Source organism: Elgaria multicarinata, chromosome 3 (assembly GCF_023053635.1).
Source record: "Elgaria multicarinata webbii isolate HBS135686 ecotype San Diego chromosome 3, rElgMul1.1.pri, whole genome shotgun sequence".
Taxonomy (NCBI): Eukaryota; Metazoa; Chordata; class Lepidosauria; order Squamata; family Anguidae; genus Elgaria; species Elgaria multicarinata.
In genome coordinates, this window is record NC_086173.1 from 120142768 (window position 1) to 120164792 (window position 22025).

A 22025-nucleotide genomic window follows, 5' to 3' on the forward strand; every position below is an offset into this window, starting at 1 on the left:
AAAAGAACAGTTCTAAAAGCATAACCAGGCACATTTCATTAAATTAGCATTTCTGACTTTAAGATATTCATTGGGCTCCTGGGGAAAATGCTCTCTGTCATGAAGTGACATTTTGGAATTCTCTCTCAGCCATTTTCTGCAGGCTGTGGATACAGCCCCGTTCCAATGGATACAAGTTGCTGTAATCTTACTCTGGGAAATTTGAGTATAAAGCAAACATACGTTTTCTGGATTAAGACACTTCTTGATGCACGAGCATTTGTGAAATCTGCCGTTGCTTCTGACCCAAGCCATGAAATTTGAAAAGCATACAGTCAGAGAGATGGCGTAATCGTATATTTCACATTTAAAACTGCCAAGTTCCCTGAAGTGAAGAGTCTTGGCTGCTGCCCATTTGCAGGCCAGAGCTTCAAAGCTCTTCCACCAATAACAGCTGTTCAACCGCCCTCCCCCCCAGCTCTAAAATAATAACCATTACATCCTTTTCCCTTTTGCCAAACAGGCGAAAGGTTTCACTGAATGTGACAGAAGTGCATGGAAGGGTCATGTAGACGGTTGCCAAAGCTTAAATGCTTAAAAGACAGTATTCTGGTACTTGATTGGAGCCCCAGCCTGGTGGTCTAAAGGGGCAGCGCCCGGTGTTGGGCGTGTGTGTCAGGAACCCAGTGGTAAAGGGGCAAAGCCCACATCTCTGTGCACATAGCACAGAGATGAACCACTGTCTATCTGTGGTGCACATAGCCATACCAGACCAACACAGATCATCTTTCCACAATGCCAACTCCAGCTGTGTCCCAAGCATAACACAAGATCTAAAAGTGCATACATGGGGCTGCCTTTGAAAACTGTTCATAAACATCAGCTGGTCCAAAATGCTCCAGCCCTACTGTCGACTGGGGCGTGTGGCTCCTTCGTTGCAGCAGCTTCCCTGGTTACTGGTCTGTTTATAGGCAGAATTCAAAGTGCTGATTATGACCTATAATGCTCTATACAGCTTGGGACAAGGCTACCTGAAAGACTGCCTTCTCCCATCAAAACCTGGCCAGGTCTTAAGATCTTCTGGTCAAGCTCTTGTTCCAAGACCACTACCTTCACAGGCACATTTGATGGTGACCCAAAAGAGCGTTTTTTTGGTGGCTGCTCAGAACTGTGGACCTCCATCCCAAGGGAGGCTAAGTTTATTGCCTTTGTGTCGTCCTTCTGCCGACAGGCAAAGGCCGCTTATTCAAGAAGGCCTTTTCCCTGTAAGTGGGTCTGTTGGCTTGGGTGTTGCTTTTAATAATATTATTTGGAGTATTTGTCATTTATTGCATTTTAATGTATTGTTTAAATTAATTTGAATTGTTTTTGTAAGCTGCCTGAGTGCCATTTATTTTTTTTGGTAGAAAGGTGGGATGCAAATAAAATAAAATAAAGTCAGGCAGGTGAGCCCAGCATACACATCAGGATACATGCATAAAACACACACATACAGCATATTATTAAGGAATTAAGTATTTAGAAGGCATTTTAGAAAACATTTGCTCATCTTGCAGATGGGAACCATGGAGGCTAAGACTCTCCAATTCAAAAAGCAATTGGTGAATCCATGGTGGATAATTCAAAACCTGTGCAAAACTGGTAAATAAGCAAGCAAAGCCATAGACTATAAAACCAAGGGTCCCCATGCTAGAGGCATTAAGCATATTTTAAAGGCGTTAAGGATTCAGAAAATGTATTTACCCATCGCACTCTTACAAATGCTTTCATACAAATGGACCAAAACATTCCCTCACTCTGCCACCTTTCATGTTCTCTCTCTCTCTCACACACACACATGAGAAGTTCATGGGGGCTGCTGCTGCGGGGGGGGGGGGGGCAGGGGCTGGCAGCTGGAGGATTTGGCAGGGACTGCTCTGGCCTAGCAGTAATGGTGGCTAGCTGTGCAATCGACAGACCAACCCGCGGTCTACACCAGGGGTGTGTAGGCAGACTTTTAAATTTCAGCAATATAATTTAGGTTCAGCAAGGTGGCTACCTCATGTGCCTTCAGACCATGCCCTGGGAGTCTACTGTAGCACACCCAGAGATTGACCAGTAGATCCAGAACTACCTTTTGCCCACCCGTTCTCCATTAAGAATGATGTAAGATGCTTGAAGCCTGCCCTCTAATTCCTTTTCCCTACCTTTTAATTCCGCTTTCAAAAGGCACATAGCTTTCAGCTGTGCTTTATGATTAGCATAGACTTGGCGTTTCAGTGATTTTTGACAACATAATCAGTGTGTGTCTTCTAGCTTGTGGGTGGAAGGTTATGAATGGCCATGCAGTAATGTACAGTCTTGGAGCTGAGTACATCTATTGACAATCATGGTAGATTTTAAAAGGCACTGTGGGGGTTTCTTTTTAAAGACCATGTCCATTCCACTTTTAAGGAGCAAGTGTTGCAAAGATTTGAATTAAAGTGCAAACCTCCCAGGATAATTTCATAATCCAGCTCAGCATTTCTTGCATGTGTGGATGTGGGGTATTCATCAGCCTTCACCAACCTGGCACCTTCCAGATGTTTCCCAAAACATATGGAAGGCACCCAACACCCAAAATATCTGGAGAGCACCAAATTGGGGGAGGCAGATACACAGTATTCCTTTCCTTTCTTCTTAATATGCATGCAGCTGCATCACTACAGTTACATGGTCAGAGATGGCCACCGTTGAGAAACCTCTTGAACACACAACAGAAGATGGCATTTCCTCTTGACTGCATGGATCAGAGTAGTTCCCAGTAGTTACTGGACTAAAGCCTAAAACACAAACTTGTGTTTTCACAACAGGACATGTCGGGCCAGTTTTAAAACCACTTTAGATTTACAGGGAATATAACAAGACATTTCTGCAATTATCTATTGAAGTAGCTTCGCTTTTAGAAGTGTGAGAGAGATTTGGTACTAGAGTCCGTACTCAAAGCTGTATTTGAATGGAAAACAGCCAAGATCACAAGCACAGCATGCCAGATGTGGCTGGATGGGGCCTGCGATGCAATAGCAGCACCTATTTTAAATGAGGTGACAGCGTGAAACCTGGTTAGTTTGCTTTTTCCTGTCCTTGCATGCTGAAAGTCACCCAGGGTGTGGAATCTCTCTCAAAGTGGCTTCTTTTCAGAGCGAAGTATGTTGTTTGATGCAGTTATGGAGCTGGATGGTTTCCATATGTTGTCATGGAGCATTGGACACAAAGGTCTTGCATCAGAAATGCCATTTGAAGTTTAGATCTCAGACTGATTTTGGAAGAATACGCTTCTCATTCTCAGGTTAGAGATGTTGGTCTAGTGCAGGAGGGAGCAATTTGTGGCTCTCCAGATCTTTGGGCCTACAATTCCCTCATCCCTCATCACTGGCTATGTTGGCAAGGGCTGATGGAAGTTGTAGGTCTAAACATCTAGAGGGCCACAAGTTGCCTACCCTGGTTGGAAAACCTTTCTCAGGGTCTGCATTCCATCAGAGCCCAAGATGGGTGAGACATACACATGCACACATCTAGCCACCTGCCCTCATGCTTACAAGACTGTCTCCAGATTGGACACTGTGACATCTCTAATAAAGGTTTGTCTAATTTGGCTAATTGCTGTCAGTGCAATAGAGCTAATGCTTCTTTTAAACATACATTTTGGCAGTGCCCAATAGTTGCTTGTTTTTGGGAGGAGTTTATTACACAGATAAACTTTGTACTGGAACAGCCTTTAATATTCACTGATATACATGCTCCTTTAAATTATTTACCTGGTCCATGGAAATTAACAAATGGTCAAAGTAAATAGATTCTCTGTCCCCTTTTGATATCTAAAAAACTGAACTTAAATCATTGAAAGGATAAACACTCATTCCCTATAATACAGTGGTTTGAGGACCTTACAACGCTTTCAGTATTTGAATGGGTGGCATATAGGAGCCACCTTAAAATGGATGCTTATTTGAATATTTGGTCTGCTTTTGTTGAAGCCTATGTATAATTGCTAGAAAATTGTATTCATTGCTATGGATGTAAACACATCTATATATGTATATTTTTTTAAAAAATGGGGGAAAACATGTTTAAAACTGGAAAAAAAAAGTTTTGCAGGTGCCTGAGGATACTGCATTGAGGACCGTGCTCTGTGGAGTTGAATGAAGATGGAACTTGGGGGGGGGGGGGGGGCGAGGGAGAAGAGAGCTTCTCTCACCATCCCTTTCTCTTCCCCATCAGAACCACTCAGCCAGGGTCTCACTTCCCAGACAGCTAGAGGGAGCATGGCTGGGGTGTGGTTTGAGGATTGAAGCCCTGATCCAGATAGGACAGAGCCAAGGTCCATATTTGGACTGCAGTCCAGAGGCTCCCAGTCCATGTTTAAAGGAACCCAAATTTCCCCAATTTATGCATCTTCAGTCAAGGGTAGACCTGAGGCAAGACTGAAATAACACATCTAACATGTGGCTACCCATACCTAGCAGAATTACAAGGACAAGCATTTCCTGTCACCTCCTTAACGGTAACTTTGTGGGCCTGGGTTGTGGTTGCTTGCAAAACCACATTTCTGCTCCTCTGTGGTAGAGCCAGAGGGGGAAGAGGGCAGCTCATCTAACCGTCCGTCTCGCCTTGGAGCTTACTTTCCACAGGCCCCTTGCATCAGCTCACTGATGGCTCCTCTTCCAGCAACAGTCAGCCTTGCAGCTCCCACCACTGCACTTTGCTCACAGTGAGCAGCTGTCCCTTCTGAGCCAGGCTATCTCACCGGCTGCCCCAGTGACAAGCAGGGAGAAGGGCTGGCAACACTTTTGTGAAGGGAGGCTGCCCGTGTTTTTCTGCTGGTATCCGAGGTGGCTGTAAATTCCCAGGTTTACATCTATGGCATTCCTTGCCACACTGCAAATCTTACTTTCCCCCTTTGATTAGCATCCTGTAAGGCGGAAGCTGCATTTCCCATGTGCCAAGCAACATAAGAACATGCATTTGCTTCTCTCCCCATCTCAAGGCAGGGCCGATGACATTATGATTAATCGCCTCTAATCTTTTACCTTTGAATTATGGGCGTGTTTGGCATGGAGGCCCATAACGGCCAACACTTGTCCCATCAAAGCCTTGCTTCCCAAACACACTCATCCTGACGCTGCAAAGATCTAGATTTCCCATTCTAAACATGCCTCCTTGTGGCTTGACAAATACAGTGCTGACAGCTGCAGCAGGACAGTGGATGGAAGCTACGAAGAGGCTTTTGACTGGCCAATTCTGCTCTGTGATGATTCATTGTCATGCCAACCAAAGTGCGGATCCTGAGCACAGGCCTTGATTTTGACACCACTGCATCGCCCTGCGACAATAACATGTGTCTGTGTTCCTTGCAGTGGGGAATAAAAGTAATGAGTGAGCCCTTTCAGTTCTTCAAGCACCTCACCCCCACCAAGAGTTTTTAGCCATTGCACAGAGTGAAAGTTTACAACTCTTTAGTTAGAATCGCCTTGACAGATTTCAGTTTTAATCAGTAGGCCTCTGGTGAGGCATGGCCTGGAGCCTCACGCCTGAGCAACTCCGGAGAGAGCAGGGGCTTGGCAGGTGTTTGATCAGGCCCTTCCCTCCACCTAGCACAATGGTGGCTTTGCTTTGTTGCAGGCTGAGGGTCCGCTGGGTTGAGCAAGCCAGCGACTGTTACTGAGCCCTACCACTTGATGGGCCATTTCCTGGGGAGTCTGGCACAGCAGGAAGCGGCTCTTTTCATGTGTCTCCATCAGCTTCGTTATTCACCCGTGAAAGGCTTACATATTGTAAAAGGGCCGTGTTAAATAAGTGGGCCACAAGCATGGGCTTTTCTTTATTTCAATAAATAATGTGTAATACCCATTAACTTAAAATAATAAGCCAAGGCTGCAGCATCTCCCACTACTCACTCAGAAATAAGACCATTGAGATCATTGGGTGTCTGTCTGTCTGTCTGTCTGTCTCTCTCTCTCTCTCTCATACACACACACACACACACACATTCTCTCACACACATTCTCTCTCTCTCTCTCTCTCTCTCTCACACCCCCACACCCCCACACCCACCTGTTGAAATGTTTCAGTGAACATTTACAAAGCCCAGAACTTGGTGTAGAGTCTGAGAAGTCGAAAGAAAATACTTCCTTTTACACAATAAATTATTTATGGCATTTGCTACCCTAAGATGAGGTGATAGTTGCTAGCACAGATGTGGATTTTAAAAAGGATTAGAGGAACTCCTGGAGGATATGTCTGTCTCTGGTTATTATTGCTGCACTGTAGAGAGCTAGAGTTCAGCTATGCCACCCCACCAGCCATCTCCGCTTCTAGAATGTTCCGTTCCACAGACACAGTTCTCCATGCGCGCACCCCCCCTGCCAGCCAGCCAGCATTCCATGGTCACTGAGTATGCTCAGTTCTCATTGGGATATTTATTTATTTAATTACATCTATATACTGCCCCACAGCCGAAGCTCTCTGGGCAGTTCACAAAAGCTAAAAACAGTAAACATTAAAAATTTACAAAATTTAAAAACCATCAGAGACATAAAAACAACAGTATAAAAACAGCAGCACCCATTTAAAACAACAACATATGTTGGTTTCCCCCCACCCACCTCCTTTGGGTTTCTTTTTTATTGAAGTTTTCCATACTTCTGCGAACCTTGGGACTCTCCCAAACCTGCTGATCCCTCCCTCTTGTACATCACGAATGTCCCGTTTTGGCTACATAAAGATGCACACTCAAAGAATGGGGATTTGCTGTTAGTATATAGGGTAGCTCAAGTTCTGTTCAGAGGAAGTATACCTCCAATCATCAGGCCCTGGGGACAAATGGCAGGGGTGGACTGTTAACTTCATGCCCTGCTTTTGAACCCCCCAGGTAGGCTACTGTAAGTGGGGCAAGACAGACACTTATTCTGATCCAGCAAGCAGTTTTCATGTTCTTATTCTTAAAGCCATGGCCCTAACCAAACCAGTTTGCTTAAAGTACTGCTTTTGACCTATCCTATATGCTAACAGTGATCTCATTCTCCAAGTGCTGGTCCTTCTGAAGCCAAAACAGCACCATGCATAGAAACGTAGGAAGCTGTCTTATACTGGGTCAGGCCCTTGGTCCATCTAATCCAGAATTGTCGACACTGACTGGCCGCAATGGCTCTCCAGGGTTTCAGACAGGAATTTTTCTTGTGCTACTGGAGATGCTGGGGATTGAACCTGGGACCTTCTGCATGCAAAGCAGGTGTTCTGCCACTGAGCCACAGCCCCTCGCAGTGTGCAAAGGGGAGATATTGGCATGCTTGGGGAACCCCCAAATTTGCAGAAGTATCAAAACATCCTTTTTGACAGGGGTGGGGAAAGGTAACACGTACTCACAGTGAAACAGCTCAATGAGAACTCAGCATGCTCATTGGAGATAGAATACTGTCTGATAGAATACTGTGGGGGAAGGGGACAGAAATCTGGGTGGTTGTGGAATGGAATATCGCAGAAAGGGGCATGGCTGGCTGGAACTCCGAACAGACGCATGCCATTCAGGGACCCATTTGTAATGCTCTAAATGGCTTTCAGTGCAGATTCCACACACACAGAGCCCTGCATATATGCATGTATGAGCCAGTGTGGTGTAGTGGTTAAAGTGCTGGACTGGAAGTCGGGAGATCTGGGTTCTAGTTCTCACTTGGGCCAGTCATTGACTCTCAGCCTAACCTACTTCACAGGGTTGATGTTAGGATAAAATGGGATGGACCATGTAAACTGCCTTGGGTTCCTTGCAAGAGGGAAAGAGGCAGGATATAAATGTAATAATAAATGAATGTATAAGTATATGTATGTGTTACATAGCAATAAATTCCCAAGAAATCATAGAGCTCTATTCAGTTGTTCATGAGAATATGCGTAGAAGAGGGAATGGGATACGTTAGGAGCTCTGGCAGTTTCTGAGAGATCATACAGCCTGATCTAGCAGGGTTTGCCTTTACCTTGATGGATCAGGTCTTCGGTTTGGAGGTGCTCCTTGGCACAACATTTCCTTAGATATTCAGGAGTTGCCATGGAGTGTTTTTTACTTGCTCCGGTTGGATTGCCAGCTGCGGCCTTTTCTGCAGGAGACAGACGTGGCCTCAATTACCCAGGCCCTAATTGCTTCCAGACTGGTCTGTTGCAATGCTTTCTACATGGGGCTGCCTTTAAAGACGCTCTGGAAACTTTTTCAAATGGCCTAAAATGCAGTGGTCCGGTTACTATCTGAGCCCCAAAGATTGGAGGATACCATTTCACTCTGACGTCATTTACACTTGATTGGGCTTCGGTGTTTTGCTTGACCCAGGCTGAATTGAACACATGTGAAAAAAAATCATCGTCAGACAGCGTCCTCTTTCAGAAGACAGTATCTCAATCACATAATATTTTCCACTATATAGAGCAGCTTTACTTTTATTTAAAAAACCAAAACAAACCACATCTTCCCTCCTCTCTCTCTCTTTCTGTTTTCTTTCCAGCCGCAGAGGACAGGATTTTGAAGACCATCTGGCATGGGAAGTCTGGCCGAAGTCCACTTCAGGCTCTTTACAATAGTGACCAGGTGAGTGAGCTGGGAAGGGGAAGGAATAGAACAGCCAGGAGATGAGAATGGGCTTTGTATGGGGAAAGGTTTCTCAGCAGGAATACAACAGGCTAGCTCCTGTATCTTGACAGCCCTTGGAGATTTGGATTGGGTTTATATATGGCAGTGGTAGACAACTTGTGACCCTCCAGATGTTTTGGCCTATGGCTTCCGTCAGACTCACCCAGCATAGCCAGTGGTGAGAGATGGTGGGAGTTGTGGGCCAAAACATCTGGCGAGGCCACAAGTTGCCCACCCCTGATATATGGAGACACAAGGAGAAGCTTGTTGGTTTGTAAAGGCCTGTGGTAGCTGTGGGGTAGACCTATTTATTATTTATTTATTTATCATACTTATACCCTAGAGAAGCCGGCAGCAAAATAGTGTGTGTCATTTCCCAGCCCTACCTAGAGATGCCAGGGATTGAACCCCTGAATGATGGCCCTTTCCCTGCCTGTCATTTGCATATGACCATGTGTGACTCCCACACTGCTTTGGCTCTTGGGGTATGAAAAGGATAGGGGGACAAACACACCAGGCTTTAAAATGTGCAGGTGGAGTTTCTTATGGGAATTAGGATACTTAGATAAAGAAGGATTGTCTGTGGCTTCTTTTTAAAGCCCACCAAAGAGCCTGGTGCATTGCCAAGTTATGTTGGTATACTTGTCATCCTGGAACGAGGAACCATCTCAGCCCTGCTAAATCATTGTTGGCTGCCTGTTTAGTATTTGGTTTTTATATATTTCGAGTATTTTATTTATTTATTTATTTATTTATTTATTTATTTATTTATTACATTTCTATACCGCCCAATAGCCGGAGCCAGAGTAGTCATCTAATCTGGAATCTCGAACTTCCTTGACCTATTCTGCTTGCATTCATGGGGCCAACCTGAGGATTTGTTTACAAAATCCACCTTGGGAGGCTATTAAACCCTGCATTGCTAGGAAGGAAAAGATGGGTATAAACTGAAAAAAATGAATAAATATGTAGGTATATGTGTGAATGAGTAATACATCCAGAAATAAGAAACCCAGCCTACATATAGAAGGAATTCCATAGTCCCCCCCCGTCTCTTTCTCTCTCTCTCTCTCTCTCTCTCACACACACCTGCATATCTACCTCCCTACCTTGCTGGCTATCTTGAGCATGTTCATATTCCCCTATGGAACACCCACAAGAAAATAACAACCTTGATGCAATTGGCATGGTTATGTTATGCCAGGATGAAAGAAAGTCTTGTCAGGAACCTCTGATCATGGCTGAGGTGCTTGGGTCTCTTGAAATTCATTTTACCATCTGATTTGTCTGCTTGTATAAAGAATGAATCGGCAGTATGTTGAAGGAAGTTCTGAGGTTGTTCTCCCAGGATGAGTGGTTGTGCCACCCAGGCCACAAGTAAGTGTCCTTCCCTTATCCTGCTGATTCCACACTTGACATTTGATGCAAATTGAAGGCAGACTGCTTGTATTTTACACCTGTAATGTGCAGTAGCTCTGGATTTCATCAACACTGGTTTACATTATAATGATAATTCAACACATCATGAAGCCACATAGGAAGCTGCCCTGTACTGAGAGTCAGACCATTGGCTCCATCTAGCTCAGTTTTGTCCACACGGATTGGCAGCATTCTGCTTCAGGTTGCAGGAATGGGGCACACATGGTTGAATAATTCCCTGCGTTAAAACAAAAAAACTCACTTGAGGTTAGGGACAAGAGTTTTGGCCTAGTTTTCTACTGGTGGGGATTTTTGTGTGTGGCAGATCATGCAGTCATGTGAATCCACAACAGCAGTCTGAAATGGTACAGTCCAGCAAAAGGGTTGCCACCTCATCTGAAAATATATTTGAGTGGTCTTAGCTCAACAGGGTTTGGGTACCAGCCCTGTTGATTTGTCCGCACCCCCACTTTGTTGGATGGGCATTGCAATCTAAGAAGGGCCTCATTTAGGTTCTTAAGTTGTGAGTCTCTGTCTGACGAGTCTGAGCAGATGTAGCTGTATCACAGGGCTTGGCTGTAGACAGTGGATTTTGTGGTCTTGCGGTTGGTACATGTTTCCAGCTACCACCCAAAACACAGTTTGGGCCTTTAATAATGTCCTTGGTTTTCATTTCTGTTGCCCCTTCATTTCTGGCCCCAGTTCAAAGTGCTAGTGTTAACCTTGAATGGCTTGGGGATAGGATTCTTGAAGGATTGCCCCCGCTTCCATGTATACCTACCCAGACCCCCATGTATACCAGGTCATTTGGAGAGGCCCCTTTCCAGGTACCCTTGCCTAAAGGGGTGCAAAGGCTGGGTGCCAGAAGGAGGGCTTCTTCAGGAGTAACACCCTAGTTGTAGAGTGCTCTCTCCAGACAGGCTTGCTTGGGGCCAATGCTGTGGCTCTTTGATCACCAGATGAAGACCTTCCTATTTCCCCAGATAGCTAAGATTTGTTTAGTATCATTTCTCAGCTGTTTTAACATTTTGCTGTTTTGTTCTTGTTCTTGTTTTATGCTGGCCCTTGAAATAACTGGGATTCCATAACTGCAGTCTGGTATGTAGAATTTTTGCCCTGGCTCTAGGAGATGTGGGTTCAAATCCTATTTCAGGTGTAGAGTTAAGAACTTAAGAAGAACCCTACTGGATCAGACCAATAGTTTCTCTAACTGGTCCTGGATCGGTAATTCAGAAGCATACTGCCTCTGAGCCTGTAGGTAGCATATAACCATCATGACCAGCAGCCACTGATAATCTAAGGGCGCAATCCTATGCATGTTTAGGCAGAAAAAAATCCTACAATTCCCAGCATGCCTCATTCAGCCATGGTGGCAGTTGTAGAGCTTTTTTCTGTCTAAACTTGCATAAGATTGTGCCCTTATTTTTCTATACGTTTTTAGCATGGTTTTGTCAAGTTACTGTCTGCTAGCTGTAGTCTCATTCCTCTTCTAGAAAATGACAAGAATCCTCGTTTTTCAGGATGACCATAAGAAAGACGTGTGTGTGTGTGTGAGAGAGAGAGAGAGAGAGAGAGAGAGATTTATGTGACCCTCTTTACCCCTCTTACTTTGAAGAGAGTGACCAAATATTATATAGAATGGCAGATGCCAATGCATGAATGAGAACTGGAGACAAGCAGGATAGGTTGAGTATGTGAGCTCCTTGACTATGATATAATAGCAGCTGACAGCTGTCAAGAACCCTCAGAAGCCAGAAAGTAAGGAAAGCAAAGGCCTGCCTATACGTTGCCTCCTGCCGCAGGAGGACAAGCCTATCGCCATGTAGTTAGAGTCTTACCGGAATTCTTCAAGGTTTCATGTTGTCTGGACTGGTTTGTGGCTTGTGAGCTATATCTTTGTCTTAAAATTCATCTTGCTTGATAGAATCCCCCCGATTAAAATTAGGAATGCTCCTTTGGACGTGAAACAAAGAAAACAAAATCAGCTTTATTATATAACTGATCACAGTACCTCCTGGGCAAATCCTTAGGGTTTACCGCACAAGGGTGAAACAAACAGAGGTGTAAGCTGTTTGTGGGGTGGCACAGTTGCATTTACTTTGCAATCACGAATATTTTGGAGTTGCTGATCTTCGAAAGACGTCCCTTGGCAAAACAATAGAACTTGTGGGAGCGGAAGGAGCAACGGAAGAGGGACGCGAACACACACACACACACACACACGGAAGAGAACAGCTTGAGTTCATGGGCTGAAGCGAGAGCTTTCTGTTTTAAGTCTCCTTGTAGGGAAGGGTCTGCTCTAACTGGAATTAGGGGGCAGGGGAGGCTTCTTTCATGAATGGTTGCCGCTTTGTGTGCCCTTGGAGAAAGTGGGGAAGTGGAAGGGCACCAGAAACTAAGGGGAAGCCCCATGAGTTAAATTCCGCTCTTGAACTTGTTCGGAGAAGCAAGCCCTGGGGCAGAGTCATGAACCCTGGGCGGCCTGGCATGGCCCTTACTGACAGATGGCTCCCACAGGAAAAGACCGCAATAAGGGGAAGGGAGGGGACTCTTGAATAGCCGAAGGCAGCCTGTGTTCATGAAGGCAGGTCTGTGTTCCACGTCATTCTTTCCCAGAGTTGACTTTACTCTGCCGAGAGCGCTCAGCTGGGCATTTCATGTCGGCCTTTGATGCCTTTCCTGTGCCTTCGCATGCCCCCAATAATTGAGCACAGTTTAGCAGCATGCACTCCTAACCCTCTGGCGTAGGCACAAACACGTTTGGGCAGCCCTTCCAAAGGTGCTGCGTCGTGCTCCCAATCTCAGGACAGTGAATTATCGTGAAGGCAAAATAATAGGCATACAGGGAAAGAAGAAAGACAAATGATTCCCCCATTTAGGGGAGAGGTTGGTGTTCCAGAAAAGAACTGAAGGGGTGGTGTGCGCATTTCGAATCTATAGCCTGATTGATTTATTGGGTTTCTGCCTCACCTGTAAGAAAGTCTTCTCACAAGGCAGCTTACTATACCCCAACACACAAACATACTAAAATATATCAATTACAATAAACACACACACATCACAGCTAGAAGGATTTCTAAAAGCAAGTCAGTATACACAGGATCTTTGTTTAGTTTTAAGATTATACCAGTTGACTTCTCCCAAAGAATTAGTTTAAATAAGGATGCTGCAAATTCTCAAAGACTGTAGGCCTCCTTCAGAGATCTACAGATTCCCTGGAAGATGTGGGAAGGACTATTAAACCAAGGCTGTGGCGTAGATATGCCATCTGTGACATCGCAGAATATGTCTCAGAGGCCAGGCATTGCATGCGGAGGTGGCTGAACATGATACTAATTGTTGGGATCTTCCTTTCAGACTGTTTTCTGTGGCCACCCAGTTCCCGTTTGACCACCTGCTTCAGTTCCTTACAGCCCCTCATCAGACTGGAAGTGAGCCCAGGATGGGGAATTTGATTAAGCCGATACCTGTTTTGCTATTTGCTGTTTGCCTCTGGACTTCTGCTTTCTTTTGGCCTTTATATCCCCACCACAGCTCACTGGGTTGTTTAATACAATGAAAGCCAAGTCAATTTTCAGTTACAGGACAGAAATGTTCTCCTTCCTCACTTCTCTAGGGCACTGTCATGAATCTTAAAAAAGGAAGATTGTCCTCTTTATATATGGATCAAATACCATCCCTCCCCTGCCTCAACTATTAATACTAAAATCCCCTCTCAAATGGAAGAATGAAGTTCATTCTTTCACAACTCTGTTTGCAAAAAGGTAGGTAAACTATGTTAAGGTTCACTTCCAGCCTGTGACAGGTGATCTCGTGAACACTACCTGTGAACACCACTAATCTTCTTGACACACAGGTGCAGTGGAGGCTGGTGGCTCCAATGTCAGTGGGGCAGTGAATCCGCTCCGAACTCTAAAGGGAGCTATCCAAGTGCATTCACCACCCCACTGACATTGGAGTCACCAGCCCCTGCTGCACTGAACAAGGAAATGATTGGGCTCAAACCCAAGCGATCTTCACAGCCAGCATGCGGTGACTCTCTTTCTCTCTTCTTGTGTCTCCTCAGTTTGAGCAGTCCTCCCTGCAGGAAACTCACCAGCACAGGCGGGAACTGCTAAGCAGCATGTGCAATCGTTACACCCGCAAGCGGCGCCTCCTGACCCCTGACGACCTGCGCCACCTGGTGGTTGATGATGTCCATGGGCTGCTCTACTGCTATGTCCCCAAGGTGGCTTGCACTAACTGGAAGCGTGTCATGATGGTCTTAACAGGGCAAGGCAAGTACCAGGACCCGCTGGATATCCCAGCCAACGAGGCTCACGTCTCATCCAACTTGCGCGCCCTCTCTGAGTACAGCACTCCCGAGATCAACCACCGCTTGCGTAACTACCTCAAGTTCATCTTCGTGCGGGAGCCACTTGAGCGGCTGGTCTCGGCCTACCGCAATAAGTTCACCCGTAGCTACAACACGGCATTCCACAAGCGCTACGGGACCAAGATCATCCGCCGGCATCGTCAGAAGCCCAGCAGCGAAGCCCTGGAACGGGGCCACGACGTCCGCTTTGAGGAGTTTGTGTACTACTTGCTGGATCCACGGACCCAGCACGAGGAGCCTTTCAATGAGCACTGGGAGCGGGTGCACTCCCTTTGCCACCCCTGCATCATCCACTACGATGTAGTGGGCAAGTATGAGACGTTGGCCAAGGATGCCAATTACATCCTGCGATTGGTTGGGGCAGATGCAGGCGTCAAGTTCCCCTCCTCATCTAAGACCACCAGGACCAATGATGACATGACGGCTAAGTTCTTCCAGAACATCAGCCCCTTCTACCAAAGGAGATTATTTAATTTATATAAAATGGATTACTTGCTCTTCAACTACACCATCCCTTCTTATTTACGCACCCGGTGAGCCTGGTGACAAGGGACCTCTCCCCACACCTGCCCCCATCATTTTGGGTTTCTATTGTCCGCTAGAAGACCATTAATTCTTCCCCACTATCTACCCTTGCTGTGATGGACAATATAACACAGTACCAGTTTAACATTGCAGCCACTGCTCTCTCTTCCCTTTCCCTATTTCAGTTGAAGGAATCTACTGTTATTTAGCTACCCTTCCTCCTCAACCAAAGAGAATTGTTTCTAGGAAGTACTGGAATGTTGGCCTTTTGTCAGGAGATGACAGGAGAATCAATCTGGAGCAATTGGAGAAGCAATAAAAAAAAGTATGGATTCTTATGTGTGTGTGGTTGTTTTTTGTTTGTTTTTAAATCCCTTAAGCCTCTCTCTTCCTCATAGATTGAAGAAGGGGGAAAGTGAGCCAAAAGTTTTTATTATTATTAAATTTTTTTTATTGTGAACCATGTCTTAGCGTGAGTTAAATTTGTCTCTGAGACAAAGCCTATTTCATCTCCACTCCCCCACCCTGATTCAGCTGGCATTTGAGCTAAGTGGGCATTTTCTTTGGACACAACCCACCCAGTTCTACTCCCATGCAAATTCCATTGACGTGAGTAGAGATTGCACTGAAGCAGGGGTTAGTAGATCACCCACTGGGTGTGTGCATGTGTTTGGGTGACTTGTGTACATGAATGTCCTGACCAAATGTAATATTTAATTACCTTCAGTCCTTAAAAACAAAGCCACATTAACATGTATTTCCTATCTGAAGGAGTTTGCTCTGGTTTTCTGGGCCCAACCAACTGAAGCTCCAGAACTAGACTCTTCAGTTTAACCACTGAAGGGTGGTGGTGGTAGAATTGAAAAACATTTGGGAATAGAAGAACAAAAATATTTTGCTTTAGCCATTTAAGGAACAATTTCCTCTACTGCCATTTCACATCTCAGCATTTTATATCCCATTACTCTTTAGGCAAGAGGTGTCTTGGCCTACAACTCTCAGCAGTACTAGACAGCATAGCCGATAGAGAGGGACGATGGTAATTATAAGGCAAATGATCTGGGGGGCCACAAGTTGCCCACCCTTGCCTTATGTTAATTTTGGATTATGCCATTTGCCACAGAACCATCATGATGGTTGGCACATCAATTATTGCTTTCCATTCAAAACAGCTGTCTTCTTTTCATGGGCCAAGCTAAACTCCAGAGTGCCAAATTTCTTTCACTGCAAAACCCTTTTAAAATTCTGAGGAACTGAATGCACTCCAGAAACACGGGAAGGTAGAAACCTTATTCAGTGATAATGTGGGATACGGAGGGGAGGAGTGTGTGTGTGTGGATATTTTGCTTGGAGCTATAAATGAAAGAGAGAGATAATGACTTATAATTGGTAAGCAATTGCCATTGTCAATTTTGAAGCATCAGTACTTGAAGAGACACTCAGTCTTTGAACTGTAAATTTGATTCAGTCCACATGGACAGTTTTGCTTAAATAAAGCAGCATTTTTGTCTCTACTATGTTATATTCATCTTTTTTATGTACGCAAGGGGTTGCTTCTGTTATGTAAATTTGCTAATAGTAGAGTTACTGTACAGCATGCCTGATTCTGGTGTGAATACTTTGACTTGTGCAATACTGAGTGTGCCTCAGTGGGATGTTTGAGGCTTATAGAATTTATATGGTAAAAGCATTATGGTTTTGGTTCTTCTGACATTACTTCTTTTGAACATGACGTTCTTTCTCCCAAGGATGACCATTTTCTATTAGCCCAAAATGAAATTCTTACATGAGATTGTGAGCAAGTAGTAAAAAGTTTGGATACATCCATTCACTTGCATTGGCACCTAGTGCCAGTTCCCAATTTTTTCTCCATACTAGAATTAGTTTATTCTGGAAATAGGTGGTCTGACAGCAGGTTAGTATATGTTGGAGCCATGATCTGCCTTTTGTGCAAGGAAGGGTCCTGTTCCTACAAGGTCCCTCCACCCAATGTTTGGAAATCCCCTGTCCACATGCCAGACATTACGCCATTCAGTGGGGTCTCTTGACTCTCTCTGCAGCATTTTCAGGGACCAGGAAGGGCTACTGTGAGAAGGGGTGGGTGGGAAAGTCCACTTCCAGCAATGCAGTCAATCCAACATAAATCTGGATACAACCCCATGTGTGTGTGTGTGAATATAGTGAAACAGAGAGAGAGAGAGAGGTTGGTATAAAGCGGCACAACAGCAAAGCGACAAGGAAGCTCTGGATCCACTGTGGATGCAGTCAGTCTTCAGGTAAAATGTACAAGAAAGCAAGCCTAAAAACAAAGTATTAAAAACATATTTTTAAACAAAACGTTTCGGCTTCCACCCTCATCAATAGCTGTGCTGTTAAATGAGCGTCAGGAGTGGCTTTTTGGAATTCCTGGAAATGGAAGTGACTTAGGAGAAAAAACAGGAATATAAATGACAATGCTTACAAATCGTCCTCCACATTAAGGTCCATTTGGACGAAGAGTTCTGAGTCTATAGATCCAGAATTTTTTCTTTTCGTCAAGCAGAAACCAAAACTTGCCGTGACAAAGTTCATTGGTTGCACTCAGGGATGGGCACACACCTGAACTTGAATCCATATTATTTGGAAGCACGAAGCATTCAATTGTAACAATCTTCCAAGCTAATGGTCCACTGGTTTCCACAACCAAAACAAGTGTGGAAATCCAGAAACAAATGTAAGAAAAGAACATTGTGTTATCTGCTCTTTAAACTGCTCTTTAAAGAAAACCCAGACACACTTAACCACACGGTCCTAACCATGTTTACTTGGATAGAATTCCCACTGAAACATTTCCTTTCTCTAAATGTCCTCAAGATTGCAGCTTAAACATATATTCGTATTGCAGAAGGAAGCTTATGCTAACAGATCCAAACTAATTTAAATGTTCTTACAGCGACAGCAGCGTACGAATGGTCGTGCGCAAAGGTATTTTTTTTTAATTTAAATTAATTTCCCTGCTCCCCCCACCCTACCCCCGATGGGTGCAGCGCTCCTCCTGGCTCTGCATGAGTAATTGCGCCAAGTGGGGTCAAGCCGCGGAAATGGGCCACACGTTTTGCGGTCTCGGGCTCAGCCCAGGACCGCGGAAAAACCAGGCCCAAAGGGGAGGCCTGTATTCTGGGGCAAGAGAGGGATGATTCCTCCCTGATCCCGGGATCCCCTGTGCGTCATGTGGACGCACAGGGATGATCCCGGTGTTCGCCCCAGGATCTAGCCTGGTCTAGCTAAGGCCTTAGGCTGCAATCCTATAGCCACATACGTGGGAATAAGCCTTTTTGCACTCAGTGGGACTTACATCTGAGTAGACACAGATAGGATCACGCTGTTAAGCACATGAAATTAATGGGACCCACATATTCTTAACTTTATTATATTATAAGAGCTTCGGCTATTGGGTGGTATAAAAATGTAATAAATAAATAAGCTCAGAGTGCTCAAAAACAAACAAACATTTTTATCCCACTTTTCTATCAATGATAGTCAATGTGGCTTCCGGCAGGCCTACCCAGTTGGAATTTTAAGATGCCTTCTTTTAATGGTGTGCTGCTTTTAATGATGCACTGGTTTTAAATGTTTTAATTAGTTTTATGTATTTTATGGTGTTTTTATTTGTGTTGTACCCCGCCTCGATCCAGAGGGAGAGGCGGGTAACAAATTAATATTATTATTATTATTATTATTATTATTATTATTATTATTATTATTATTATTATTATTATTGCAGTAAAACAGTATAAACAATGTATTCAAAGAAACTGAAAAAATAGCAGCATGTGAAAACTACAACCTCCGGGAGCATTAAAATAAATCATAATAGACCTAAAGGCAAAAATACCTGTTGGAACAAGTGGTTCTGCAAAAAGCAATCCATCATGACGGGCCAGGTAGATCTCACCCAGAAGGGCATACCAGAGTCTGAGCACTAGTATAAAAAAGGCCCTGTCTTTTCTACCTACCTGCCAGGCATCCAACAGCAGCGGGACAGAGAGCAGAGCCTCAGGTATTGATCTCAAAAGCATGGGCAGGCTCCTATTCCCTTTTAACCTGGCAGCCTAGATTGAGAGGCAGTAACTGGGCTCCACTGAGCTTCTTGGCCAATCAAGGATTTGAACCAGTCTCATGCATCATGGCTGAGCAACCTTTGGTTAGCGGGCCTAATCTGGCCCATGCTAAGGCCCAATATGGCCCAATCTCTGGAGATAAAGGGATTCACCTTTGCGCTACTCATCACCAGAGGGTGATCAGTGCAAAGGAGAATCAGAGTTTGGAGATAAAGTAGGGTGGGTTCACCCACACCACTCGCCATGCGACATACACAATCCACTCCACCGTACGATCCACTTTCCCGCTGTCTGATGGGATCTCACAGTAAAATGCCATGGAATCTTCAGAAAACGCTGGCTTGTTCAGACCTGTCGGGCTTCTTTCTATAGGCAACAGCCAGGTTGCTTCCATCAGATGCTTGAAGCAGATTGAGAAGGTGGTTGGTGCAAACACCCATGCTCTGAAGTCCATTGGGAGTGGTTAGCACAAGGGGCTGGATCCGGGCTGAGTCAGATGAACTGAGGTCAGCTGATTTCTAGTGGGGCCAGTTAGGCATGGCTTAGCTTCATTTCCATTGATTTCAATGGGTTTTGAGAGCAACTAATAGTGCAATATCATAATGTCTATTCAGTAGTAAGTCCCATTGAGTTCAATACACTTTACTTCCAGCTGAGTAGATATAGGATTGGCTCTGGATCCCACCAAGGAGAGCTAAAAATAATGGGAATGCAAAAAACCAAAAGTACATTTCAATAGTAGTCGTATGCATGTTTATTCAGAAGTAAGGCCTTCAAAGTTCATTGAGCCTTACTCTCTAGTAAGTGGATTTATGATTAGTGCAGAGGTATTTAATGTTTAAATGTCCACAGACAAGGCCATTGTTCTACCTTGTCTGGTTTGCCAAGGCTGTCAGAGCATAGCCTTGAATGGATGCTCCTCTTGACTTGAAGAGCTGCATTGCACCAGCAGGTGGTTTCAGAAGTATGAGCTCTCCCATCTGTACAGCTCTTGCATGGAAAGAGCCACAGAACCTTTCTACAAAAGGCGTTTATTGTGCACTTGGATTCCTCACTTGTGGTAGTTTGTGGGTCCTTTACTGTGATGTCCTCTCCTTTGTTTTGCAACTATTTTGCAGGGGGTGGGGTATTCCTAATGAGGAAAATCTGGTATTATTTGTGAATGGTGGGATAAAAGCTAGCGTAATTGTGCAATTCCGCTATACCACAACGCCACCTAGTGCTTGAGTAATGGAAGATAAGGAGAGGAAGAGAAATAAACCTTCCAGAAAAAATGTGTGTAAAGGAGCCAATAAGCTTGCAAACAATCCAGAAACAGAAGCCTTGGTAAAAGTCTTATGTAGAAACAGACATCAATCCACTTCTTGCAATGCCGTTAACACATAAAAGAGTCCTGTTCGGGTCAGGCTGTTTTCCTTTCCTCTTTTACCCCAGTGGTGCAGCGAGGCCTAGGCCTTGGGGCCAAAGTCCAGGGCACCACAGCCCAGGGTTGGCCCAAATGACCATAGAGAAAGCGGCACCCTCATCGCCCTGCATTTTATTCCTGTAATCATGATGGTGCTGTCAATTAAGAGTGTTTAAAAGGCAAAACTTCCCCTGCTCAGAGGGTTTTGACAAAACGTTTTATCGATCTCACCCATTAGAAATATAGAAGCAGTTATAAAGCGTGGAATGGAGGCTGTAGTATGAGAATGGGGAAAAGAAATGTTAGTTGTGTGTTTTACATATGGCTGCCTAAACTGCCCATAAGTTCGTTAAGGGCAATCCTATGCCAGTTTAGACTGAAAAAAGTCCTCCAACTCCCAGCATGCTGGCTGGGGAATGCTGGGACTGTTTATTTATGTGTTTCCTATATTTATATTCCACTTTTTTTCCTCCATAAGGAACCCAGGGCAGCGTACATAATAATCCTCCTCTCCATTTTACCCTCACAACAACCCTGTGAGGTAGGTTGGGCTGAGAGTCTGTGACTGGCCCAAAGTCACCCAGTGAGCTTCCATGGCCAAGTGGGGACTAGAACCCAGAGTTCCTGAGTCCCAAGTCCAACACTCTGGCCACTACACCACACTGGCGTAAGGCCTTTTTTTCTGTCTAAAAAGGGCATAGGATCGCATCCGAAGTCCATGGCCTACAATTACCTAGCTGCACCTCTGGTGGTGGCTCTTGCTCCAGTTATTCCTGGCCAAAGCTGTGCTCCCTTTTGCTTCTGAACAGTGACCTGTCTGTTTCCCTGCTCCAAGCTCCACTACCGTGTGCAAAACAAAGCGGGCTCTGCCCACTCCTTTGTAGCAAAGCTAGGGCCGGAAGGTGACTTCGACCTCCACCCTTTTCCCTTACTTGCCGGGCGAGGCAGGATCTTCACGGGAGTGGCCTTTGAGTGCTTCCTCTAGAGAGGGCTTTTAATAGAACATCTGGAAAGGGCCTCCGATAGCCCTGGGACGAAGGAAGGACAGCACAGCACCAAAAAGGCCAGCGCAAAAAGAGAGGCGAAGAAAGGCCGGGCCATTGCCAGGAGCCCAGCACGGCTTTCGAGTATCAATTAGCCCCCCTCACGGCACCGCTAATGTATGCTCTTGTGTGTGTTACGGTGCCTGTGCTCCCAATTTGCTTCTGAGCTGTGGAGGACAAAGCACCCACCGTTCTCACACCTGCTTGCGCTGCAGCCTGGAGGGCCTCGCCTTTTGTTGCCTACTCCGGCTCTCAAAGGCAACCTTCGGATCCCGCCGCCCCCCCCCCCCATATACCTAGAGTCAACGTAGAGCTTTGGGGACACCTTGAGGCCAAGGGGATGAACGGCAAGGGTTTAAACCAAATGTGGTGCTCGTCTAGGCAGCATCAACACGCCACACTTTATTTAAAATGTTTTTAAATAAATAAAAAAAATCAACACGCCACACTTTCTGTGTAGTAATTACAGGCCTGCTCTCTGCCACGTTCCTCCTGCTGTTTAAAATGACGGGGTAAGTCTGATGTCATTTTGAGTTAATAAGCATCC

The 22025-nt window shown here is 45.1% G+C and overlaps 1 protein-coding gene across 1 annotated transcript in view; it reads left to right on the forward strand.

Moving 5' to 3' along the window:
- CHST13 (carbohydrate sulfotransferase 13) overlaps window positions 1-15288 on the forward strand; it is a 65079-nt gene extending 49791 nt beyond the window's left edge. Inside the window, exons 2-3 of the mRNA XM_063123397.1 lie at window positions 8487-8569; window positions 14097-15288. Coding sequence (XP_062979467.1) covers window positions 8487-8569; window positions 14097-14942 — 929 coding nt within the window. The 3' untranslated portion in view covers window positions 14943-15288. The remainder of the gene's footprint in view (window positions 1-8486; window positions 8570-14096) is intronic.
- The last annotated feature ends 6737 nt before the right edge of the window (window positions 15289-22025 follow it).